The sequence below is a fragment of the Bombina bombina genome, chromosome 3 (genome assembly GCF_027579735.1).
Source record: "Bombina bombina isolate aBomBom1 chromosome 3, aBomBom1.pri, whole genome shotgun sequence".
NCBI classification, from domain to species: Eukaryota; Metazoa; Chordata; class Amphibia; order Anura; family Bombinatoridae; genus Bombina; species Bombina bombina.
Window position 1 is genome coordinate 537,452,287 of NC_069501.1, and position 27,627 is coordinate 537,479,913.

The 27,627-nt window shown below is 39.5% G+C and overlaps 1 protein-coding gene across 1 annotated transcript in view; it reads left to right on the top strand.

The window, feature by feature from the left end:
• Nucleotides 1–27,627, top strand: part of LOC128653617 (protein argonaute-1) — a 275,726-nt gene that overhangs the window by 83,254 nt on the left and 164,845 nt on the right. The window contains exon 9 of the mRNA XM_053707008.1: nucleotides 18,391–18,510. Coding sequence (XP_053562983.1) covers nucleotides 18,391–18,510 — 120 coding nt within the window. The remainder of the gene's footprint in view (nucleotides 1–18,390; nucleotides 18,511–27,627) is intronic.

Genomic DNA, 27,627 nt, shown 5'->3' on the forward strand with positions numbered 1-27,627 from the left:
TCTGGCATTTCTGAGGTCGCATTGGTGGATAGTGAACGTGGAAATGAGTTCTCTATCACCACTCACAAGAGTCTCCTTCCTAGGGACTCTTATAGATTCTGTAGAGATGAAAATTTACCTGACGGAGTCCAGGTTATCCAAACTTCTAAATGCTTGCCGTGTCCTTCATTCCATTCCCCTCTACTAAATCTGGATCAAGAGACCAGAGATTCTCTTCTGTGGTGGCTTTCTCGGGTCCATCTGTCCAAGGGTATGACCTTTCGCAGGCCAGATTGGACGATTGTAACAACAGATGCCAGCCTTCTAGGTTGGGGCGCAGTCTGGAACTCCCTGAAGGCTCAGGGATCGTGGACTCAGGAGGAGAAACTCCTCCCAATAAATATTCTGGAGTTAAGAGCAATATTCAATGCTCTTCTAGCTTGGCCTCAGTTAGCAACACTGAGGTTCATCAGATTTCAGTCGGACAACATCACGACTGTGGCTTACATCAACCATCAAGGGGGAACCAGGAGTTCCCTAGCGATGTTAGAAGTCTCAAAGATAATTCGCTGGGCTGAGTCTCACTCTTGCCACCTGTCAGCGATCCACATCCCAGGCGTAGAGAACTGGGAGGCGGATTTTCTAAGTCGTCAGACTTTTCATCCGGGGGAGTGGGAACTCCATCCGGAGGTGTTTGCTCAACTGGTCCATCGTTGGGGCAAACCAGAACTGGATCTCATGGCGTCTCGCCAGAACGCCAAGCTTCCTTGTTACGGATCCAGGTCCAGGGACTCGGGAGCAACGCTGATAGATGCTCTAGCAGCTCCTTGGTTCTTCAACCTGGCCTATGTGTTTCCACCGTTTCCTCTGCTCCCCCGACTGATTGCCAAAATCAAACTGGAGAGAGCATCAGTGATTCTGATAGCGCCTGCGTTGCCACGCAGGACCTGGTATGCAGACCTAGTGGACATGTCATCTCTTCCACCATGGACTCTGCCTCTGAGGCAGGACCTTCTAAAACAAGGTCCTTTCAATCATCCAAATCTAATTTCTCTGAGACTGACTGCATGGAGATTGAACGCTTGATTCTATAAAGGCGTGGCTTCTCCGAGTCAGTAATTGATACCTTAATACAGGCTCGGAAGCCTGTCACCAGGAAAATCTACCATAAGATATGGCGTAAATATCTTTATTGGTGTGAATCCAAGAGTTACTCATGGAGTAAGGTTAGGATTCCTAGGATATTGTCCTTTCTCCAAGAGGGTTTGGACAAAGGCTTATCAGCTAGTTCTTTAAAAGGACAGATCTCTGCTCTGTCTATTCTTTTGCACAAGCGTCTGGCAGAAGTTCCAGACGTCCAGGCATTTTGTCAGGCTTTGGTTAGGATTAAGCCTGTGTTTAAAACTGTTGCTCCCCCGTGGAGCTTAAACTTGGTTCTTAAAGTTCTTCAGGGAGTTCCGTTTGAACCCCTTCATTCCATTGATATTAAGCTTTTATCTTGGAAAGTTCTGTTTTTGATGGATATTTCCTCGGCTCGAAGAGTCTCTGAGTTATCTGCCTTACATTGTGATTCTCCTTATCTGTTTTTTCATTCAGACAAGGTAGTTCTGCGTACCAAACCTGGGTTTTTACCTAAGGTGGTTTCTAACAGGAATATCAATCAAGAGATTGTTGTTCCATCATTGTGTCCTAATCCTTCTTCAAAGAAGGAACGTCTTTTGCATAATCTGGACGTAGTCCGTGCCTTGAAGTTTTACTTACAGGCTACTAAAGATTTTCGTCAAACATCTGCCCTGTTTGTCGTTTACTCTGGACAGAGGAGAGGTCAAAAAGCTTTGGCAACCTCTCTCTCCTTTTGGCTTCGGAGCATAATACGCTTAGCCTATGAGACTGCTGGACAGCAGCCCCCTGAAAGGATTACAGCTCATTCTACTAGAGCTGTGGCTTCCACCTGGGCCTTTAAAAATGAGGCCTCTGTTGAACAGATTTGCAAGGCTGCGACTTGGTCTTCGCTTCACACCTTTTCAAAATTTTACAAATTTGACACTTTTGCTTCTTCGGAGGCTGTTTTTGGGAGAAAGGTTCTACAGGCAGTGGTTCCTTCCGTTTAAGTTCCTGCCTTGTCCCTCCCATCGTGTACTTTAGCTTTGGTATTGGTATCCCACAAGTAATGGATGATCCGTGGACTGGATACACTTAACAAGAGAAAACATAATTTATGCTTACCTGATAAATTTATTTCTCTTGTAGTGTATCCAGTCCACGGCCCGCCCTGTCCTTTTAAGGCAGGTCTAAATTTTAATTAAACTACAGTCACCACTGCACCCTATAGTTTCTCCTTTCTCGTCTTGTTTCGGTCGAATGACTGGATATGGCAGTGAGGGGAGGAGCTATATAGCAGCTCTGCTGTGGGTGATCCTCTTGCAACTTCCTGTTGGGAAGGAGAATATCCCACAAGTAATGGATGATCCGTGGACTGGATACACTACAAGAGAAATAAATTTATCAGGTAAGCATAAATTATGTTTTTATGTGGTGTATTTTCTTTTTCTTACTTTTTAAGTGTGTGTGGAGGGGTTCTTTTCCCATTAAACTCTGTACTGTTTTGTAATAATTTTTCATTGGTGGCTATTCATCTAGGGTGAGCCAAGATAACATAAATTTAAATGTGGCAATTTCTATATCTTGACTCATATTGGTACTCAATAGCCACCAATTTTTGTTTTTTTGTTATGTATGCTTCCAGTTCTAGATATTTAATAACAAGTGGAATCACCTTTAATGAGGTAATGGTAATGATTATTTATGTCCATCATTTATTAAGGAGGAAGCAACTCACTAGTAAATATTGTCTAGTAAAATGAGCAAAACTATTTTCCATATTTAGATTTTGTTTGGACTTGCTCCTCCAAATACAAGTGTTGGGAGGATTTTGGAAGGTGAAAAACATTTTGCAGAAAACCAGGTGTTAATCTGTTATGAATCTATTGCAAGACAGCAGAAAAGTAATTCCGTGGTATTTTATCTCCCTTTAAATTATGTTTTGTGTAATAAGTCAGTGCATTCTTGCTCCTCATTTGCTTGGCTGTTATGCCGAGGTTAACAGACCTAGTAAGAGCAAAATGCAAATTTCATAACTAAGTGAAATGCTGCAGATTGCTTAAACTAGCAATGTGATTGCTTAGAGCAAGGTACAAACTCATTTACAGCTTGGTCACAATTAAATGGAAGATAAACCAGAGTTTTGCAAACCATTAATAAAGTCACAGTTCTTAATGCTTTTAAACCATTTAATTTGTACACAAGTCTTTTGTGACATATTACTTAATTTGTTATATATCCTGAGCATATATACAAAGTTGTTTTAAATTGTCCCTAATCAAATTTTTTAATGGGACACTAAACATGAGATTGTAATATAAAATGTTTAATAATAAGTGGTAAAAAAAAAAATTGTGTTATACTTTTATTTATTTTGTCCCCTTTTCCTGTAATTAAATTATGGGGGGGGTGCAGACTCCAGACTCTTACACTGCTATATTCCACACCGTTCTTGGTTGCACACTCTTGTGACCCATTATTAACTATCCCTAATTAACCTCATCAGAAAAGGAAACCTAGAAACATGGTGGTGCCAATTGCTTTATGGCACTAAAACTTTACACTTTTTTCTTCAACATTTATACAATTAATATAATATATAAAAAACATTGGTATATTATTTTCAGGCTAATGTTTGCTTTGAATATATCCTACTATCTAGCATTTATTTATTGTTTAACCCCTCACTACCGGAAAATTTAGAGAAAAACTTGCCCAAAATACCGGAGAATTTTTAGCATTTATGCTATCAGTCCATTTATACTGAAATAGAGCTTTTATTTTTTAATTTACCTGTCAAAACAATATATTTTTTATTTGCTTTTCAAAGTGTGAGGTGGGGCCTCCCCAGGGGGGGCGCTAGAGCATATAAGGGGAGGCGCGGCAGCAGTAACGCTTCACACTATCCTTTGGAAAAACACAGAATGTTTTTTTAAGAGCAGACTGATACTTGCCATGTCGAGGTGGGATGTTGGCAGAAAAAAAACACTGAGATTGAAATCGTTAAAGGGACACTGAACCCAATTTTTTTCTTTCATGATTCAGAAAGAGCATGCAATTTTAAGCAACTTTCTAATTTACTCCTATTATCAAATTTTCTTCGTTCTCTTGCAATCTTTATTTGAAAAAGAAGGCATCTAAGCTAAGGAGCCAGCAAATTTTTGGTTCAGCACCATGGACAGCACTTGTTTATTGGTGCTGTCCAATCAGCAAGGACAACCCAGTTTGTTCACCAAAAATGGGCCGGCATTTAAACTTACATTCTTGCTTTTCAAGTAAACATAACAAGAGAATGAAGAAAATTTGATAATAGGAGTTAATTAGAAAGTTGCTTAAAATTGCATGTTCTATCTGAATCACGAAAGAAATTTTTTTGGGTTCAGTGTCCCTTTAAGAGACGGCATTGCATTTGTTGTCTTGATCAGTAACTTACATTTAACACAGGATGAACAAACTGCAAATTGAAACTTGAATGAAGCACTCTTTTAGTTGAGTAGAACCCTGGGTTAGATGCTATACCCCCAAATTAAAAATTAATATAATATTTTCTTTAAAGAGAAAATATAAAGTAAGATCTATTATGGGGGGGGGGGGGGGAGACGCTCTCTTGTAAATTTTGAGAGGCCCACTGCCTAAGACTTTGAAAACCCCTGATCTAGGCCCATTTTGGTATATTTCATGCCTTCATTTCACCGCCAAATGCGATCATAAAAAAAAAATAATCATTAACTTTTTCACAAACTTTGGGTTTCTCACTGAACTTTATTACAATACCGCATGTGCAATCATGACACACATAATTATTAAAGCTCACCTGGTATCCTCGTTGTTCAGAAATAGCAGATATGCATGGGTTTACTATTGTTTTTTGTTAATTAGAAGGCTGCTAATTTCAGCTGTCCACCATACTTCTGAAATTCCCAACAGTGAAGGGGGTAATTTTTTTTATTAATTAAAAAAGAATAATTACATTTTGTAGTGTTTCTATCCCCATTCCCCCTCCCCCCTCCAAGCAATCATATTGTTGTGCCCACCTCTATTAAGCCCCTTTGTCGTGTAGGGATCCATTCTTTCCTCTCTCCTAATCATTTATTTTCTGTCGCGTAGGGGAAGCCTCCTGTGGCGTCATATAGTAAAAGGGAGTATGATCAACTTGTCCAAAGAGAATTTTTAGATTTTTTTTGCTATCACAGAAAAAGCGCCTTTGTTTTTTATTTACCTATGAAAACTATATAATTGTTTAAAGTAGACAACCCAAGGTATTGATCTAGTTCCATTTTGGTATATTTGATGCCACAATTTGCCAGCAAACATGATCATATTATATAAAAAAAAGCTATTTGTTAACTTTTTTTCTCAAACTTTTGGTTTCTCGCTGAAATTATTTACACACAACTACTGCAGCCATAAGACAAATGGTTGTAAAAACTTCTCTGGGAATGCCCTTTGTTCAGAAACAACAAACATGCATGGCTTTACCATTATTTTTTTGCATTAAAATGACTGCTAATTGCAGCTGCGCACCACACCTCTGAAATTCCCGGCAGTGAAGGGGTTAATCGGTTAGCTCTAGTTTAGGTTTTAATAATTTGCTCTAGTGTAGCGTTTACCCTCTCACCTTACATATTCTAACAAATTAGAGCATGTCATTTTTTGCACTACAACGGCCCTTTAATTTTCTTTTCAAAAGAGGTTTCAACTGTTGCTGTTCTATTCATTGTGATAACAACACTTTCAGTCTCACTGTCATTATAATAAACAGAACAGAAGATTCATGACAGAAATTTTCATGAGATTTTTTTCTCAGCTTTGATCAAGTCCTCAAAATATTCAGTCTCAGTTTCAAAGGTAATAGAAGAAACATCCAGAATCATTTTGAAAGGAGGTAAATAATAAATGAGTTTATTATAGACTTTTTTTGTTGCATAAAACATGTGCATTGCAGATCTATCCCTGATTAATGGTCACCTTTTAAAATAATGAAGTAGATGACTTATCTAAACCTTGTAAGGGAATGTAAAGTACATTTAACATTTCTTGCTTTTGTGTAAAAAAAATTGCTTTATCCCACATTACCTAGAGAGGCCAAAAAAGCAAATTCTGTAACTTGCAAATGCTGCAAACTAAATAGCATTTTACATTTTAGCTTTTCTAGGGAGTGTGGGACAAATCACAATTTTTACACATAAGCAATTCAGTCTACTAAAGAATTTGTATTGTTTAAAAAGATGGATAATCCCTTTATTACCCATTCCCCAGTTTTGCATAACCAACACAGTTATATTAATATACTTTTTACATCTATGATTACCTTGTATCTAAGCCTCTGCAGACTGCATCCTTATTCCAGTTCTTTTGACAGACTTGCATTTTAGGGCAGTGGTTAGCTTAGGTTTATTTTATTTGGGGGGTTGGTTGGTTGGGTGGTGGGTTTTACTGTTGGGGGTGATTGTATTTTTTTTTTTTTTTCAGGTAAAAGAACTGATTTCTTTGGGGCAATGCCCCGCAAAAGGCCCTTTTATGTGTCATTGGCAGTTTAGTGTTTTTTTTATTTTGAGGGGGGGGGGGGGGGCTTTTTTTTATTTTGATAGGGCTATTAAGATAGGAGTAATTCGTTTTTATTTTTAATAATGTGTTTTTTTATTTTTTGTAATTTAGAAAATAGTATTTTAATAATTTAATTTTTCTTTCATGTAATTAGCAAGAGTCCATGAGCTAGTGACGACGTATGGGATATACATTCCTACCAGGAGGGGCAAAGTTTCCCAAACCTCAAAATGCCTATAAATACACCCCTTACCATACCCACAAATCAGTTTTACAAACTTTGTGGTGAAGTAAGTTTGTGCTAGATTCTACGTTGATATGCGCTCCGCAGCAGTTTGGAGCCCGGTTTTCCTCTCAGTGTGCAGTGAATGTCAGAGGGATGTGAAGAGAGTATTGCCTATTTGAATTCAATGATCTCCTTCTACGGGGTCTATTTCATAGGTTCTCTGTTATCGGTCGTAGAGATTCATCTCTTACCTCCCTTTTCAGATCGACGATATACTCTTATATATACCATTACCTCTACTGATTCTCGTGTCAGTACTGGTTTGGCTTTCTACTACATGTAGATGAGTGTCCTGGGGTAAGTAAGTCTTATTTTCTGTGACACTCTAAGCTATGGTTGGGCACTTTTATATAAAGTTCTAAATATATGTGTTTAAACATTTATTTGCCTTGATTCAGGATGTTCAACGTTCCTTATTTTCAGACAGTCAGTTTCATATTTGGGATAATGCATATGAATAAATCAATTTTTTCTTACCTTAAAATTTGACTTTTTTCCTGTGGGCTGTTAGGCTCGCGGGGGCTGAAAATGCTTCATTTTATTGCTTCATTCTTGGCGCGGACTTTCTTGGCGCAAAAATTTTCTTGTCATTTCCGGCGTCATACGTGTCGCCGGAAGTTGCGTCATTTTTTTGATGTTTTTGAGCTAAAAAATGTCGGCGTTACCGGATGTGGCACCATTTTTGGCGCCTAAAGCATTTAGGCGCCAAATAATGTGGGCGGCTTTTTGGCGCTAAAAAATTTGAGTGTCATTGTTGTCTCCACAATATTTAAGTCTCATTATTTATTGCTTCTGGTTGCTAGAAGCTTGTTCATTGGCATTTTTTCCCATTCCTGAAACTGTCATTTAAGGAATTTGATCAATTTTGCTTTATATGTTGTTTTTTCTATTACATATTGCAAGATGTCTCAGATTGACTCTGAATCAGAAGCCACTTCTGGAAAAACGCTTAACTGAGTTTCAGTTCTACCAAAGCTAAGTTCATTTATTTTAAATGTTATGAATGTTTATCTTTAGCTATGGTTTGTAATAAGTTATTATGTTATACTTTTACATGCGGAATCCATTAGTATTTATGCTTTATATATTTCCTTTCTTACAAGAAATATTTAGAAGATTTATAAGAAATATTTTTCTGATTCTATTTTAAAGGCTTTGTCTGACTTCGTGCCTTCTAATAAAATTTTTAGTTTTTTTTTTTCACTTCTTTTTTAATTATTGAAGTTTCAAATGACCAACAACATACTGATTTATCCTTCTCTGATGATGTTTTTTTCTTTTTCATTATTATTAAAGTACATTTGTTCTTTGTTGAAAAGTTGTTGATTATTTTGGATATTAAGGTAACTAGTTCTTTAAGACTAGCTGACATTATTTCTGCCTATTTATTTCTTCTGTGTTTTCAGAGGTTTTCTTTCCAATTCCCCATACTAGGGAATGGAATAGGCTGAGAATTTTCTTTTCAAAGGTTTTAAACTATATTCTTTGCCAGCAGTTAAACTCAATTTGGAGGGTTCTCCAATTTATTGGGGCTATCTCTAATTCTACTAATTATGCTATTGTTTCTATAGCAAAATAGTATTTATTTACCTTTAGATAGTTGTAGCTTATTTATGGAAAATTATTTAGTTTCAGGTACTTTTCTTGGTCCTGTAATTTATTTGGATATTGCAATTGCTTCATTTTCTCTGTTTACTTTAAGATCAAGTATAAGATTATGATTTATTTTAGCATTGTTAAAGGGACATTTACTAGACTAGGTGCTGTTGCATTTGTCTTGTTGTTTTGCATTTATTGATTATGCAAGTCCATTGTATTGGCTGGTCCTTTAAACTGGACTATCATGCTAATAATTTCATTTGTGTCTTCATTTTATTGAATATTTTCGCAAATGAGGGTTAATCTATGTCTTTAGCTTTTTTAGCTAGAAGAATTTTGTGATTTTTTAAAAAAAATAAAAAAATAAATCCATATTTCTTTTGTTCTAAGATAATCAATTATTTGTTTTATATTTGGATTCAATTCTTAACTGTTACTCTGGGCTTCACGATTGAGTTCTAAGACTAAAACTTTAAGCTTATACTGGTTTGGTTGTTCTTATTAAGGAACGAATTCCTGAGTTCTTTCCCAAGTAACATGTCTATAATTGGAGTTCGAAATCAGCTCCCTAATATTGCGATGTACGTGCCGTATTCCAGCTTGGCTGGTAAGGGGCAGGTTAAGGCTTCTTTGAAATTTATTTTGTCCAAATTTCTTTGATTTTATTCCAGTAAGGCTAACACTTTCTTTAACTGTGTTTCTGTCCTATATATTTTGGGTACTGTTGAAGCATGGCTGGGCACCCATGGGGTTCAAGCGCTGCTCAGACCTGGAATCTTCTGGGGTATTTCTTCCAGTTCCTTTTGAGGAACCGGGTTTTGGAGTTTTATTCAAACTATTTTGCCTTTTTATGGTCATTGATAGCATTATTTGTTTTCATTAGATACAATAAATTAATATTTTCATTTTTCTGTTTTCATTCAGATTATTTTCTGAGGATGCGGAATCTCATATGATTTACTTACTCTTCAGGACATAGTTAGAGGATCTTTTTTTCAAAAGCTCTTGATTCCTCACACAAGGGTCACCTTTTTTAGGTTTCCAGATAGTTTGTGTCACTGTCCTTGTCTCTATCAGACAAGGGATAATTTTATTGGGTTCCGTCTATCGGTTCCTTTAGTCTCTATTATTTCCTTCAGTTGCTATATATGCATAGAAGTTTTAGGTCTTATGGCCACAGCATTGGATTCAATTCCATTTGCTCATTTTCACTAGAAAGAACCTTTCCAGTCTTTTATGAGTGTTGTTTCTATAAGAACATGGTTGGAGGATCAATTTACCAAAAAGTTTGTTTGATTCCTCAGACAAGGGTAACCTTTTTAGGTTTCCTGATAGATTCAGTGTCCTTGATTCTGTCTCTGACGGACAAGAGGCGTCTGAAATTGATTTCAGCTTGTCGAAACCTTCAGTCTCAATCTTTCCCTTCGGTAGCCTTATGCATGGAAATTCTAGGTCTTATGACTGCTGCATTGGACGCGATCCCCTTTGCTCGTTTTCACATGCGACCTCTTCAGCTCTGTATGCTGAACCAGTGGTGCAGGGATTATACAAAGATATCTCAATTAATATCTTTAAAACCGATTGTTCGACACTCTCTGACGTGGTGGACAGACCACCATCGTTTAGTTCAGGGGGCTTCTTTTTTTCTTCCAACCTAGACTGTGATCTCAACAGATGCAAGTCTGACAGGTTGGGGAGCTGTATGGCGGTTTCTGACAGCACAAGGGGTTTGGGAATCTCAGGAGGCGAGATTACCAATCAACATTTTGGAACTCCATGCAATTTTCAGAGCTCTTCAGTTGTGGCCTCTTCTAAAGACAGAGTCGTTCATTTGTTTCCAGACGGACAATGTCACAACCGTGGCATATGTCAATCATCAAGGAGGAACTCACAGTCCTCTGACTATGAAAGAAGTCTCTCGAATACTTGTATGGGCGGAATCCAGCTCCTGTCTAATTTCTGTGGTTCATATCCCAGGTATAGACAATTGGGAAGCGGATTATCTCAGTCGCCAAACGCTACATCCGGGCGAATGGTTTCTTCACCCAGAGGTATTTCTTCAGATTGTTCAAATATGGGGACTTCCAGAAATAGATCTGATGGCTTCTCATCTAAACAAGAAGCTTCCCAGGTATCTGTCCAGATCCAGGGATCCTCAGGCGGAAGCAGTGGATGCATTGTCACTTCCTTGGAAGTATGATCCTGCTTATATCTTTCCGCCTCTAGTTCTTTTTCCAAGATTCTAAAGGAGCGTTCGTTTATTCTGCTGGTGGCTCCAGCATGGCCTCTCAGGTTTTGGTATGCGGATCTTGTCCGGATGGCCACTTGCCAACCGTGGACTCTTCCGTTAAGACCAGACCTTCTATCGCAAGGTCCTTTTTTCCATCAGGTTTCTCAAATCTTTAAATTTGAAGGTATGGAGATTGAACGCTTGATTCATAGAGGTTTCTCTGACTCTGTGATTAATACTATGTTACAGGCTCGTAAAACTGTATCTAGGAAGATATATTATCGAGTCTGGAAGATTTACATTTCTTGGTGTTTTTCTCATCATTTTTTCTTGGCATTCTTTTAGAATTCCTAGAATTTTACAGCTTCTTCAGGATGGTTTGGATAAGGTTTGTCTGCAAGTTCCTTGAAAGGTCAAATCTCTGCTCTTTCTGTTCTTTTTCACAGAAAGATTGCTAGTCTTCCTGATATTCATTGTTTTGTACAAGCTTTGGCTCGTATAAAACCTGTTATTAAGTCAATTTCTCCTCCTTGGAGTTTGAATTTGGTTCTGGGGGCTCTTCAAGCTCCTCCGTTTGAACCTATGCATTCGCTGGACATTAAATTACTTTCTTGGAAAGTTTTGTTTCTTTTGGCCATCTCTTCTGCTAGAAGAGTTTCTGAATTATCTGCTCTTTCTTGTGAGTCTCCTTTTCTGATTTTTCATCAGGATAAGGCGGTGTTGCGAACTTCTTTTAAATTTTTACCTAAGGTTGTGAATTCTAGCAACATTAGTAGAGAAATTGTGGTTCCTTCATTGTGTCCTAATCCTAAGAATTCTAAGGAAAAGTCGTTGCATTCTTTGGATGTAGTTAGAGCTTTGAAATATTATGTTGAAGCTACTAAGGATTTCCGAAAGACTTCTAGTCTATTTGTTATCTTTTCCGGTTCTAGGAAAGGTCAGAAGGCTTCTGCCATTTCTTTGGCATCTTGGTTAAAATCTTTGTTTCATCATGCCTATGTCGAGTCGGGTAAAACTCCGCCTCAAAGGATTACAGCTCATTCTACTAGGTCAGTTTCTACTTCCTGGGCGTATAGGAATGAAGCTTCAGTTGATCAGATTTGCAAAGCAGCCACTTGGTCTTCTTTGCATACTTTTACTAAATTCTACCATTTTGATGTGTTTTCTTCTTCTGAAGCAGTTTTTGGTAGAAAAGTACTTCAGGCAGCTGTTTCAGTTTGATTCTTCTGCTTATAATTTCAGTTTTTTTCATTATAAGATTTAAACTTTATTTTGGGTGTGGATTTTTTTCAGCGGAATTGGCTGTCTTTATTTTATCCCTCCCTCTCTAGTGACTCTTGCGTGGAAGATCCACATCTTGGGTAGTCATTATCCCATACGTCACTAGCTCATGGACTCTTGCTAATTACATGAAAGAAAACATAATTTATGTAAGAACTTACCTGATAAATTAATTTCTTTCATATTAGCAAGAGTCCATGAGGCCCACCCTTTTTTGTGGTGGTTATGATTTTTTTGTATAAAGCACAATTATTCCAATTCCTTGTTTTTTATGCTTTCGCACTTTTTTCTTATCACCCCACTTCTTGGCTATACGTTAAACTGATTTGTGGGTGTGGTGAGGGGTGTATTTATAGGCATTTTGAGGTTTGGGAAACTTTGCCCCTCCTGGTAGGAATGTATATCCCATACGTCACTAGCTCATGGACTCTTGCTAATATGAAAGAAATTAATTTATCAGGTAAGTTCTTACATAAATTATGTTATTTTATTTTATTGTAATGTTAGTTTTTAGTGTAAGGCAGGTTAGGTTTTATTTTACAGGTAACTTTGTATTTATTTTAACTAGGTAGTTAGTAAATAGTTAATAACTATTTACTAACTCGTCTACCTAGTTAAAATAAATACAAACTTAGCAGTGAAATAAAAATAAAACCTAAGATTGTTACAATATAACTATGTTATTTTGTAGTTAGCTTAGGTTTTTTTTTTTTACAGGTAAGTATGTATTTATTTTTAAATAGGTATTATTTAGTTAATAATTGTAAGATTTATTTAGCTTTATTTTAATTATATTTAAGTTAGGGGGTGTTAGGCTTAGGGTTACGTTAGGATTAGGGGTTAATATATTTATGTAGAGTTAGTGATGTGGGATGTCAGAGGTTTAGGGATTAATAATTTATTTTAGTATATATCATTGTGGGAGGCTTGCAGTTTAGTGGTTATTAGGTTTATTATAGCGGCGGTGTGGGCGGACGGCAGATTAGGGGTTAATATTTAAATTGTGTTTGCGATGCTCGAGTGTGGTGGTTTAGGGGTTAATAGGTTTATTATAGTGGCAGCGATGTCGGGAGCGGCAGATTAGGGGTTTATAATTTTATTTTAGTGTTTGCGATGCAGGAGGGCCTCGGTTTAGGGGTTAATAGGTAGTTTATGGGTGTTTAGTGTACTTTTTAACACTTTAGTTATGAGTTTTATTGTACAGCTGTGTAACATAAAACTCATAACTACTCACTTTAGATGGCAGTATGGATCTTGTGGTTGAGTGTACCGCTCACTTTTTGGCCTCCCAGGCAAACTCGTAATACCGGCGCTATGGAAGTCCCATTGAAAAAGGACTTTTTTAAAAGTGCGGTACTGACGTGGTGTGCAGTACAGCTATACCTACAAGACTTGTAATAGTGGCGTTAGGGAAAAAGCAGCGTTATGAAGCATAACAATACTTTTTCACTCATAACGCAAAACTCGTAATCTAGCTGATAGTGCTCACGCCTGTGGAGTTACTTATGAGAGGGCACTGATAGGCTGAAATGCAAGTCTGTCTAAAGAACTGAAATAAGGGGGCAGTCTGGAGGGGATTAGATACAAGGTAATCACAGAGGTAAAAAGTATATTATTAACCGTGTTGGTTATGCAAAACTGTAGAATGAATGCCTGGGAAGCCAAAAAGTGAGCGGTTCAGCCTAAAAGCACAAGATCCGTACCACCATCTAAAGTCAGTAGTTATGAGTTTTACGTTACAAAGCTGTAGCATAAAACTCATAACTAAAGTGTTAAAAAGTACACTAACACCCATAAACTACCTATCAACCCCTAAACTGAGGCCCTCCTGCATCGCAAACACTATACTAAAAATATTAACCCCTAATCTGCTGCTCTGGACATTGCTGCCACTATAATAAACCTATTAACCCCTAAACCGCTGCACTCCCACATCGCAAACACTGTTTAAAGATTATTAACCCCTAATCTGCCGTCGCCCACACCGCCGCTATAATAAACTTATTAACCACTAAACTGCAAGCCCCCCACAAATAAATATACTAAAATACTGTAAACTATTAACCCATAAACCTCTGGCCTCCCACATCACTAACTCTACATAAATATATTAACCCCTAACCCTAACGTAACCCTAAACATAAGCATAACCCTAACACCCCCTAACTTAAATATAATTAAAATAAATCTAAATTAAACTTACAATTATTACCTAAATAATTCCTATTTAAAACTAAATACTTACCTGTAAAAAAAAAAAAACTAAGCTAGCTACAAAATAACTAATAGTTACAATAAAACCTAACATTACAATAAAATAAATTAAATTAATTAAATACAATTATCTAAATTACAAAAAAATAAACACTAAATTACAGAAAATAAAAAACAAAAATAAACCCCCCCCCCCCCCCAAAATAAAAAAAAACCTAGCCTACACTAAGCTACCAATGGCCCTTAAAAGGGGCTTTTGCGGGGCATTGCCCCAAAGAAATCAGCTCTTTTACCTTTTAAAAAAAAAATACAAACAACCCCCCAACAGTAAAACCCACCACCCACACAACCAAACCCCCCAAATAAAAACCTTTCTAAATAAACCTAAGCTAAACATTGCCCTGAAAAGGGCATTTGGATGGGCATTTAGCTCTTTTACATTGCCCAAAACCCTAATCTAAAAATAAAACCCACCCAATAAACCCTTAAAAAAACACAAACCCCCGAAGATCCACTTACAGTTTTCGAAGACCGGACAATTTATCCTCATCCAGGTGGCAGCAGTCTTCATCCAAACGGTCAGACGTCCTCCTCGAAGCCGGCAGATGTCTTCATCCAAATGGGCAGAAGTCTTCATCCAGACGGCATCTTCTATCTTCATCCATCCGGCGCGGAGCGGATCCATCTTCAAGACATCCGGCGCGGAGCATCCTCTTCTTACGGTCGTCGCTGGAAAATGAAGATTCCCTTTAAGTGACGTCATGCAAGATGGCGTCCCTTACATTCCGATTGGCTGATAGAATTCTATCAACCAATAGGAATTAAAGGGGAAAAAATCCTATTGGATGTTGCAATCAGCCAATAGGATTGAGCTTTCATCCTATTAGCTGATCCAATCAGCCAATAGGATTGAGATCTCATTCTATTGGCTGATTGGATCAGCCAATAGGATGAAAGCTCAATCCTATTGGCTGATTGCAACAGCCATTAGGATTTTCCCCCCTTTAATTCCTATTGGCTGATAGAATTCTATCAGCCAATCGGAATGTAAGGGACGCCATCTTGGATGACGTCACTTAAAGGTACACTTAATTTTCCAGTGGATTTCGTAAGAAGAGGATGTTCCATGCCGGATTTCTTGAAGATGGACCTGCTCCGCGCCGGATGGATGAAGATAGAAGATGCTGTCTGGATGAAGACTTCGGCCCGCTTGGATGAAGACTTCTGCCAGCTTCGAGGAGGACTTATGCCCACTTGGATGAAGACTTCTGCCACCTGGATGAGGATGGATGTCCGGTCTTCGAAAACTGTAAGTAGATCGTCGGGGGTTAGTGTTAGGTTTTTTAAGGGTTTATTGGGTGGGTTTTATTTTTAGATTAGGATTTGGTTGTGTGGGTGGTGGGTTTTACTGTTGGGGTGTTGTTTATTTTTTTTTTATATATAGGTAAAAGAGCTGATTTCTTTGGGGCAATTCCCCCGCAAAAGGTCCTTTTAAGGGCTATTGGCAGTTTTTTATTTTATTTTGGGTGGGCTATTAGATTAGGTGTAATTCGTTTTTATTTTTGATAATTTTGTTTTCTCCAACATAGGTGTGTCCGGTCCACGGCGTCATCCTTACTTGTGGGATATTCTCTTCCCCAACAGGAAATGGCAAAGAGCCCAGCAAAGCTGGTCACATGATCCCTCCTAGGCTCCGCCTACCCCAGTCATTCTCTTTGCCGTTGCACAGGCAACATCTCCACGGAGATGGTTAAGAGTTTTTTGGTCCATGCAGATAAGGTGGTTTTGCGTACTAAGCCTGGTTTTCTTCCGAAAGTTGTTTCCAACAAAAATATTAACCAGGAGATAGTTGTACCTTCTTTGTGTCCGAACCCAGTTTCAAAGAAGGAACGTTTGTTACACAATTTGGACGTAGTCCGTGCTCTAAAATTCTATTTAGAGGCTACTAAAGATTTCAGACAAACATCTTCTTTGTTTGTTGTTTATTCTGGTAAAAGGAGAGGTCAAAAAGCAACTTCTACCTCTCTTTCTTTTTGGCTTAAAAGCATTATCCGATTGGCTTATGAGACTGCCGGACGGCAGCCTCCTGAAAGAATCACAGCTCACTCCACTAGGGATGTGGCTTCCACATGGGCCTTCAAGAACGAGGCTTCTGTTGACCAGATATGTAAGGCAGCGACTTGGTCTTCACTGCACACTTTTGCCAAATTTTACAAATTTGATACTTTTGCTTCTTCGGAGGCTATTTTTGGGAGAAAGGTTTTGCAAGCCGTGGTGCCTTCCATTTAGGTGACCTGATTTGCTCCCTCCCTTCATCTGTGTCCTAAAGCTTTGGTATTGGTTCCCACAAGTAAGGATGACGCCGTAAACCGGACACACCTATGTTGGAGAAAACAGAATTTATGCTTACCTGATAAATTACTTTCTCCAACGGTGTGTCCGGTCCACGGCCCGCCCTGGTTTTTTTAATCAGGTCTGATGAATTATTTTCTCTAACTACAGTCACCACGGTATCATATGGTTTCTCCTATGCATATTTCCTCCTGTACGTCGGTCGAATGACTGGGGTAGGCGGAGCCTAGGAGGGATCATGTGACCAGCTTTGCTGGGCTCTTTGAAAATTTCCTGTTGGGGAAGAGAATATCCCACAAGTAAGGATGACGCCGTGGACCGGACACACCGTTGGAGAAAGTAATTTATCAGGTAAGCATAAATTCTGTTTTTTATTTTGTGTAATTGAGTGTTTATATTTTTTTGTAATTTAGATAGTTGTATTTTATTTTATTGTAATGTTAGGCTTTATTGTAAGGCAGGTTACGTTTTATTTTACAGGTAAATTTGTATTTATTTTAACTAGGTAGTTAGTAAATAGTTAACTATTTACTAACTAGTCTACCTAGTTAAAATAAATACAAACTTACCTGTAAAATAAAAATAAAACCTAAGATAGCTACAATGTAACTATTAATTATATTGTAGCTAGCTTAGGTTTTATTTTACAGGTAAGTTTGTATTTAGTTTTAAATAGGAATTATTTAGGTAATAATTGTAAGTTTAATTTCGATTTATTTTAATTATATTTAAATTAGGGGGTGTTAGGGTTATGGTTAGGGTTACATTAGGGTTAGGTTTAGGGGTTAATATATTTTTGTAGTGTTAGTGATGTGGGAGGCCAGAGATTTAGGGGTTAATAACTTTAGTATTGTGGCGGCGACATTGGGGGCGGCAGATTAGGGGTTAATAAGTGTAATGTAGGTGGCGGCGATGCTAGGGGCGGCAGATTAGGGGTTAATAACTTTATGTAGGTATAGGCGATGTCGGGGGCAGCAGATTAGGGGTTAATAACTAATGTAGGTGGCGGCGATGTTAGGGGCGGCAGATTAGGGGTGTTTAGACATTGTTTTTATGTTAGGTTTAAACATAACTTTTTCTTTCCCCATAGACATCAATGGGGCTGCGTTATGGAGCTTTTGTTTCCCCGATCGCAGATGTTAGGCTTTTTTTTTGATGTCTATGGGGAAATATTGTGCACGCCTTTTTAAAACCTGTAACAGCAGCGCTATAGGGAGGTGAAATAACAACGCTTTTGTGGCGCTCGTTAATGTCACTATAGCGCTCAAAACTCATAATCTAGCTGTATGTTTTTAACCTTTTTAATGGAAACAAATCTGGTTTATTAACATGTGAACTGAGCATATGCAGAAACGTTAACATTAAAAAACATACCAACAGACAAGGAATTCCATACAAAACCGACACAAATAAATTTGAATGAACAAGTCTAATGTATAGAATTTGAAATGACAAAAAATGTTAACAGACAAAAACAAGTTTCTGACTGGAATACAATTACCATTTGTCCTCCTGCAATTTGTTTATGTGAGCCAAATGTATTTGAAAACCATTAGATAAATGTTTCATTCATTTGGAGTGGGTTGGAATTTGATAACCTATTTTGTAAGTATCAGAAGGCCATGTGGATGGATTGAAATCTAGGCCTTTGTTTCTGTGTGCATGTTTAAAATTAAGTAATGTTATTACTTAGTAATATCTTCCCTTAACTTCTTTTTGAACATACTTGTTTTTTTGTATCACTTCCTCTTTTGTACACATAATACATTACATGTCTCTTATCTGTTAACTATGTGCACAGGTCTGTAATATTGTACCTGGCCAGCGATGTATCAAGAAGCTGACTGACAATCAGACCTCTACAATGATCAAAGCCACAGCCAGGTCTGCCCCTGATAGACAAGAAGAGATCAGCAGGCTGGTAAGTCCTCACAAGTTAAAGGGACATTATACACTAGATTTTTCTTTGCATAAATGTTTTGTAGATGATCCATTAATATAGCCCATACAGTTTTTTCTCTTGTAAGATGTATCGAGTCCACGGATTCATCCTTGTGGGATATTCTCCTTCCTAACAGGAAGTGGCAAAGAGAGCACCCACAGCAGAGCTGTCTATATAGCTCCTCCCTTAGCTCCGTCCCCCCAGTCATTCTCTTTGCCTGCTTAACTGCTAGGAAGGGTAAAGTGAGTGTAGTGACAAAAATGTTAGTTTTTATTTTCTCAAGCAAAAGTTTGTTATTTTAAATTGTACCGGTGTGTACTATTTACTCTCTGGCAGAAAAGGGATGAAGATTTCTGCAAGGAGGATGATGATCTTAGCACTTTGTAACTAAGATCCACTGCTGTTCTCACAAGGGCTGAAGAGTACAGGAAAACTTCAGTTGGGGGAACGGTTTGCAGGCTAAACTGCATTAAGGTATGTTCAGTCTATTTTTTCTAGACAGACTGTGTTATTTCTAGAAAGGGCTGGCAATATATCCCCATGAGGGAAAGGTAAGCTGTATTCAGAAAAAGAGGAATCCAAGCTTGCATAAAGTGCTCATTAGTTACTGGTGACACTGATAGGAAAAACGTTTTGGTTTTATTGCAAAATATAACTTTTTTGAGGGACTTTAAGGGGTCATTGTGGCTTGTTTAAGGGTTATTAACCCACATGGCTAGTTTAAGAAACACTCTGTTGTGTTTCTTTTAGGCCCCATAACATCGAGTGAGGTGGGAGGGGCCTATTTTCACGCCTCAGTTGCGCAGTTTCTTTTCCTCAGAAACATCCAGCTACTTCTCCAGAGGTTCCTACTCTGTTTGAGGGCTGTAAAGAGGTTTTTTCCCCCACAAATCGTTCCTAAAGGGCAGGTAGGCGCCACAGCAGAGCTGTGGCAAGGTGCTGAACGTTTTTTTTTTACCGGTTTTGACGTTTTGTCAATCCGGTTTTTACATTAAGGGGTTAATTGTTTATTTGCATAGTTGTTCAAAGTTACTAAGGCTTTATGATGCTACTGTAAAAAATTTGTTTTGTTTACTGCTTTTTTACACTGTTTTGCAGAGTTTGTGCAGCTTTTTTTCTCTTAAAGGCACAGTACCGTTTTTGTCTAAGTGTTATTTACTTTGATTAAAGTGTTTTCCAAGCTTGCTTGTTACATTACTAGCCTGTTTAACATGTCTGATACCAAGGAAAATCCTTGTTCAATGTGTTTAGAAGCCATGGTGGAACCCCCTCTTAGAATGTGTCCCACTTGCACTGATATGTCTATAAATTATAAAGAGCATCCACGGCTTCTTCCTTACTTGTGGGATACTCTCAATCCCTACAGGAAGTGGCAAAGAGAGCACACAGCAGAGCTGTCCATATAGCTCCCCTCAGGCTCCGCCCCCCCAGTCATTCTCTTTGCCGCTCTAAAAAGTAGCATCTCCACGGGAGGGTAAAGTGTTTGTGGTGTTAGATTTGTAGTTTTTATTTCTTCTATCAAAAGTTTGTTATTTTAAAATAGTGCCGGCTTGTACTATTTACTCTGAAGCAGAAAGAGATGAAGATTTCTGCTGAGAGGAATATGATTTTAGCACCAGTAACTAAAAACCATTGCTGTTCCCACGTAGGACTGTTGAATACCGGAGAACTTCAGTTGGGGGGAACAGTTTGCAGGCTTAACTGCTTCAGGTATGATCAGTCATTTTTCTAACAAGACCCAGTAATGCTAGAAGACTGTCAGAAATCCCCACAGGGGTAGGTAAGCCATTTTTCTCAGACTCTGTATACATTATACATTAAGGGCTTAATTTCTGGTTGTCACTATTTTGGGCTTAATCGATTGCTTATTAGCATGATTTAAGAATGGATATGGTGTTTTGTGAAACTTATAAAACGCTTATGTTTTTTTTTATTTGCCTGGCACTGGATTAGACTCCTAATCTACCTCAAAGGCCCCAGCACTCTGTAATGAAGAGGGAGGGGGCCTCATTTTCGCGCCTCAATTGCGCAGTTGTTTTTGGCTAGACAGTTCATGCAGCTTCACGTGTGGAGTCCAGAGACCTCAGAGGGGACTTCAGAGAGGCTTATTTCTCCAACATTGGTGTGTCCGGTCCACGGCGTCATCCTTACTTGTGGGAATATCTCTTCCCCAACAGGAAATGGCAAAGAGTCCCAGCAAAGCTGGCCATATAGTCCCTCCTAGGCTCCGCCCACCCCAGTCATTCTCTTTGCCGTTGCACAGGCAACATCTCCACGGAGATGGTTAAGAGTATGTGGTGTTTAGTTGTAGTTTTTTATTCTACTATCAAGAGTTTGTTATTTTAAAATAGTGCTGGTATGTACTATTTACTCTGAAACAGAAAAAGATGAAGAATTCTGTTTGTGAGAGGAAGATGATTTTAGCAGACAGTAACTAAAATCCTTTGCTGTTTCCACATAGGACTGTTGAGATGAAGTAACTTCAGTTGGGGGAAACAGCAGACTTTTCTGCTTAAGGTATGACTAGCCATATTTCTAACAAGACTGTGTAATGCTGGAAGGCTGTCATTTCCCCTCATGGGGACCGGTAAGCCATTTTCTTAGTCTCAAGCAGAATAAAGGGCTTAATATGGGCTATAAAACTGGTAGGCACTTTTATGGGCAAAATCGATTGCTTTATTTGGGCATTTTATACATGTTTATGCTGGTATTTCACATTTATAAACTTGGGGAACGTTTTTTAACGTCAGGCACTATGTTAGACACCTTTTCTGCCTTCCCAGTTGTAGGCTGAGCCTCATTTTCGCGCCATTACTGCGCAGTTGTTTTTGAGAGCAAGACATGCAGATGCATGTGTGAGGACCTGAAAATAGTTGGAAAAGTTCCTAGAAGGCGTCATTTGGTATTGTATTCCCCTCTGGGCTTGGTAGAGTCGCAGCAAAGGCTGTAGCTGGGACTGTAGAGGGGTTAAAACTGTAACCGGCTCCGGTTTTGTTATTTTAAGGGTTAAAGCTCTGAAAATTGGTGTGCAATACTTTTAATGCTTTAAGACACTGTGGTGAAATTTTGGTAAATTTTGAACAATTCCTTCATATTTTTTCACATATTCAGTAATAAAGTGTGCTCTGTTTAAAATTTAAAGAGACAGTAACGGTTTTGATTTAAAACGGTTTTTGTGTTTTACTGACAAGTTTAAGCCTGTTTAACATGTCTGTGCCTTCAGATAAGCTATGTTCTATATGTATGAAAGTCAATGTGTCTCCCCCTTCTAAATTATGTGATAATTGTGCCAAAGCGTCCAAACAAAGTAAGGACAGTACTGTCACAGATAATGAAGTTGCCCAAGATGATTCATCAGATGAAGGGAGTAGACATGGTTCTACATCATCTCCTTCTGTGTCTACACCAGTTTTGCCCACGCAGGAGGCCCCTAGTACTTCTAGCGCGCCAATGCTTATTACCATGCAACAATTGACGGCTGTAATGGATAACTCCATAGCAAATATTTTATCCAAAATGCCTGCATATCAGAGAAAGCGCGATTGCTCTGTTTTAAACACTGAAGAGCAGGAGGGCGCTGATGATAATTGTTCTGTCATACCCTCACACCAATCTGAAGGGGCCATGAGGGAGGTTTTGTCAGATGGGGAAATTTCAGATTCAGGAAAAATTTCCCAACAGGCTGAACCTGATGTTGTGACATTTAAATTTAAATTAGAACATCTCCGCACACTGCTTAAGGAGGTGTTATCTACTCTGGATGATTGTGACAACCTGGTCATTCCAGAAAAATTATGCAAGATGGACAAGTTCCTAGAGGTTCCGGTGCACCCCGACGCTTTTCCTATACCCAAGCGGGTGGCGGACATAGTGAATAAGGAATGGGAGAAGCGCGGCATACCTTTTGTTCCTCCTCCTATATTTAAGAAATTATTTCCTATGGTCGACCCCAGAAAGGACTTATGGCAGACAGTCCCTAAGGTCGAGGGGGCAGTTTCTACTCTAAACAAGCGCACTACTATTCCTATCGAGGATAATTGTGCTTTCAAAGATCCTATGGATAAAAAATTGGAGGGTTTGCTTAAAAAGATTTTTGTACATCAAGGTTACCTTCTTCAACCCATTTCGTGCATTGTTCCTGTCACTACAGCAGCGTGGTTCTGGTTCGAGGAACTAGAAAAGTCGCTCAGTAGAGAGACTCCATATGAGGAGGTTATGGACAGAGTTCACGCACTTAAGTTGGCTAACTCTTTTATTTTAGATGCCGCTTTGCAAATAGCTAGATTAGCGGCGAAAAATTCAGGGTTTGCAATTGTGGCGCGCAGAGCGCTTTGGCTAAAGTCTTGGTCAGCGGATGTATCATCCAAGACAAAATTGCTTAATATCCCCTTCAAGGGTAAAACTCTCTTTGGGCCAGAATTGAAAGAGATTATCTCAGACATCACTGGGGGAAAGGGCCACGCCCTCCCACAAGATAGGCCTTTCAAAGCCAAGAATAAGTCTAATTTTCGTTCCTTTCGTAATTTCAGGAACGGACCGGGCTCTAATTCTGCATCCTCTAAGCAAGAGGGTAATACCTCACAGACCAAACCAGCCTGGAAACCAATGCAAGGCTGGAACAAGGGTAAGCAGGCCAAGAAGCCTGCCGCTGCTAACAAAACAGCATGAAGGAGTAGCCCCCGATCCGGGACCGGATCTAGTGGGGGGCAGACTCTCTCTCTTTGCTCAGGCTTGGGCAAGAGATGTTCAGGATCCCTGGACGCTAGAAATAGTTTCTCAGGGTTATCTTCTGGAATTCAAGGAACTACCCCCAAGGGGAAGGTTCCACATGTCTCACTTATCCTCAAACCAAATAAAGAGACAGGCATTCTTACATTGTGTAGAAGACCTGTTAAAGATGGGAGTGATACACCCAGTTCCAACGGCGGAACAAGGAATGGGATTTTACTCAAATCTGTTTGTAGTTCCCAAAAAAGAGGGAACTTTCAGACCAATCCTGGATTTAAAGATCCTAAACAAATTTCTCAGAGTACCATCGTTCAAGATGGAAACCATTTGAACGATTCTACCCACAATTCAGGAAGGTCAATTTATTACTACCGTGGATCTAAAGGATGCGTATCTACATATCCCTATCCACAAAGAACATCATCAGTTCCTAAGGTTCGCCTTTCTGGACAAACATTACCAGTTTGTGGCCCTCCCATTCGGGTTAGCCACTGCTCCAAGGATTTTCACAAAGGTACTCGGATCCCTTCTAGCGGTTCTAAGACCAAGGGGCATTGCAGTAGTACCGTACTTGGACGACGTTCTAGTACAAGCGTCGTCTCTTTCAAAGGCAAAGGCTCACTCAGACATCGTTCTGGCCTTTCTCAGATCTCACGGATGGAAGGTGAACATAGAAAAAGTTCCCTGTCTCCGTCGACAAGAGTTCCCTTCTTGGGAACAATAATAGATTCCTTAGAAATGAGGATTTTCTTGACAGAAGTCAGACAGTCAAAACTTCTAAACGCTTGTCAAGTTCTTCATTCTATTCCTCGTCCTTCCGTAGCTCAGTGCATGGAAGTAGTAGGATTGATGGTTGCAGCAATGGACATAGTTCCTTTTGCGCGAATTCATCTAAGACCATTACAACTGTGCATGCTGAAACAGTGGAATGGGGACTATACAGACTTGTCTCCAGTGATTCAAGTAGATCAGAAGACCAGAGACTCACTCAGTTGGTGGCTAACCCAGGATCACCTATCCCAGGGAATGAGCTTCCGAGTGGGTCATCGTCACGACCGACGCCAGCCTAGTGGGCTGGGGCGCGGTCTGGGAATCCCTGAAAGCTCAGGGACTGTAGTCTCGGGAAGAGTCTCTTCTCCCGATAAACATTCTGGAACTAAGAGCGATATTCAATGCTCTCAGGGCTTGGCCTCAGCTAGCAAAGGCCAGATTCATAAGATTCCAATCAGACAACATGACGACTGTTGCATATCTCAATCATCAGGGGGGAAAAACGAGTTCCCTGGCGATGAAAGAAGTGACCAAAATAATACAATGGGCGGAGAATCACTCCTGCCACCTATCTGCGATCCACATTCCAGGTGTGGAAAACTGGGAAGCGGATTATTTGAGTCGTCAGACATTCAATCCGGGGGAGTGGGAACTCCATCCGGAGATCTTTGCCCAGTTGACGCAACTATGGGGCATTCCAGATATGGATCTGATGGCGTCTCGTCAGAACTTCAAGGTTCCTTGCTACGGGTCCAGATCCAGGGATCCCAAGGCGACTCTAGTGGATGCACTAGTAGCGCCTTGGACCTTCAACCTAGCTTATGTGTTTCCACCGTTTCCTCTCATTCCCAGGCTGGTAGCCAGGATCATACAGGAGAGGGCCTCGGTGATCTTGATGGCTCCTGCGTGGCCACGCAGGACTTGGTATGCAGACCTGGTGAATATGTCATCGGTTCCACCATGGAAGCTACCTTTGAGACAGGACCTTCTTGTTCAGGGTCCATTCGAACATCCAAATCTGGTCTCCCTCCAGCTGACGGCTTGGAGATTGAACGCTTGATTCTATCAAAGCGTGGGTTTTCAGATTCCGTGATAGATACTCTGGGTCAAGCCAGAAAACCGGTAGCTAGAAAGATTTACCATAAAATATGGAAAAGATATATCTGCTGGTGTGAATCCAAGGGATTCCCATGGAATAAGATAAAGATTCCTAGGATTCTTTCCTTTCTACAAGAAGGTTTGGATAAAGGATTATCTGCGAGTTCTCTAAAGGGACAGATTTCTGCTTTATCTGTCCTACTACACAAACGACTGGCAGTTGTGCCAGATGTTCAAGCATTTGTTCAGGCTTTGGTTAGGATCAAGCCTGTTTACAGACCTTTGACTCCTCCCTGGAGTTTAAATCTAGTTATTTCAGTTCTTCAAGGGGTTCCGTTTGAACCTTTACATTCCATAGATATTAAGTTGTTATCTTGGAAAGTTTTGTTTTTGGTTGCTATTTCTTCTGCTAGAAGAGTTTCTGAGTTATCTGCTCTACAGTGTACTCCACCCTATCTGGTGTTCCATTCAGATAAGGTTGTTCTGCGTACTAAGCCTGGTTTTCTACCAAAGGTTGTTTCCAACAAAAATATTAATCAGGAGATAGTTGTACCTTCTTTGTGTCCGAATCCAGTTTCAAAGAAGGAACGTTTGCTACACAATTTAGATGTAGTCCGTGCTCTACAATTCTACTTAGAAGCTACAAAAGAGTTCAGACAAACTTCTTCTCTGTTTGTCGTCTATTCTGGTAAAAGGAGAGGTCAAAAAGCAACTTCTACCTCTCTTTCCTTTTGGCTTAAAAGCATCATCCGATTGGCTTATGAGACTGCCGGACGGCAGCCTCCTGAAAGAATCACAGCTCACTCCACTAGGGCTGTAGCTTCCACATGGGCCTTCAAGAACGAGGCTTCTGTTGATCAGATATGTAAGGCAGCGACTTGGTCTTCATTGCACACTTTTGCCAAATTTTACAAATTTTATACTTTGTCTATTTTTTGGAGAAAGGTTTTGCAAGCCGTGGTGCCTTCCGTTTAGGTGACCTGATTTGCTCCCTCCCTTCATCCGTGTCCTAAAGCTTTGGTATTGGTTCCCACAAGTAAGGATGACGCCGTGGACCGGACACACCAATGTTGGAGAAAACAGAATTTATGCTTACCTGATAAATTACTTTCTCCAACGGTGTGTCCGGTCCACGGCCCGCCCTGGTTTTTTAATCAGGTCCGATGAATTAGTTTCTCTAACTACAGTCACCACGACACCCTATGGTTTCTCCTATTTTTTCCTCCTGTCCGTCGGTCGAATGACTGGGGTGGGCGGAGCCTAGGAGGGACTATATGGCCAGCTTTGCTGGGACTCTTTGCCATTTTCTGTTGGGGAAGAGATATTCCCACAAGTAAGGATGACGCCGTGGACCGGACACACCGTTGGAGAAAGTAATTTATCAGGTAAGCATAAATTCTGTTTTCTTAATCAAATAATCCCTAAGGAAGGTAAAAGCCACAGTAGAGGCTGTGGCATCGTGCTGTAGTGTGTTTAACCGGTTAACTGCTGCTTTTAGGGCATTAAGGGGTTAATTGATCTGAAAATTTGTGTGCAATCTTTTCAAAGCATTAGGATACTGTGGTGAAAATTTCATTAAGATCGGATGTTTATTTGATGTTTTTTTGATGTGTTGGTAATAAAGTGTGCACTTTCTCTTGTTAAGTGTATCCAGTCCACGGATCATCCATTACTTGTGGGATATTCTCCTTCCCAACAGGAAGTTGCAAGAGGATCACCCACAGCAGAGCTGCTATATAGCTCCTCCCCTAACTGCCATATCCAGTCATTCTCTTGCAACTCATAACAAAGATGGACGTAGTAAGAGGAGAGTGGTGTATTATAGTTAGTTTTTTTAACTTCAATCAAAAGTTTGTTATTTTTAAATGGTACCGGAGTGTACTGTTTCATCTCAGGCAGCATTAGAAGAAGAATCTGCCTGTGATTTCTATGATCTTAGCAGAAGTAACTAAGATCCATTGCTGTTCTCACATATTCTGAGGAGTGAGGTAACTTCAGAGAGGGAATGGCGTGCAGGTTTTCCTGCAATAAGGTATGTGCAGTTAATATATTTCTAGGGATGGAATTTGCTAGAAAAATGCTGCTGATACCGGATTAATGTAAGTAAAGCCTTAAATGCAGTGATAGCTACTGGTATCAGGCTTATTAACAGAGATACATACTCTTATAAAAGTGTAATATAAAACGTTTGCTGGCATGTTAATCGTTTTTATATATGTTTGGTGACAAAACTTATTGGGGCCTAGTTTTTTTCCATATGGCTGGCTTGATTTTTGCCTAGAAACAGTTTCCTGAAGCTTTCCACTGTTGCAATATGAGTGGGAAGGGCCTATTTTAGTGCTTTTCTGTGCAGATAAAAATACTGACAGAGACATTCAGCTTCCCTCTGCATGATACAGGACATCTCTGAAGGGCTCAAAAGGCTTCAAAGTCGTGTTTGAGGAGGGTAACAATCACAGTAGTCTGTGGCAGTTGTTGTGACTGTGTTTAAAAAACGTT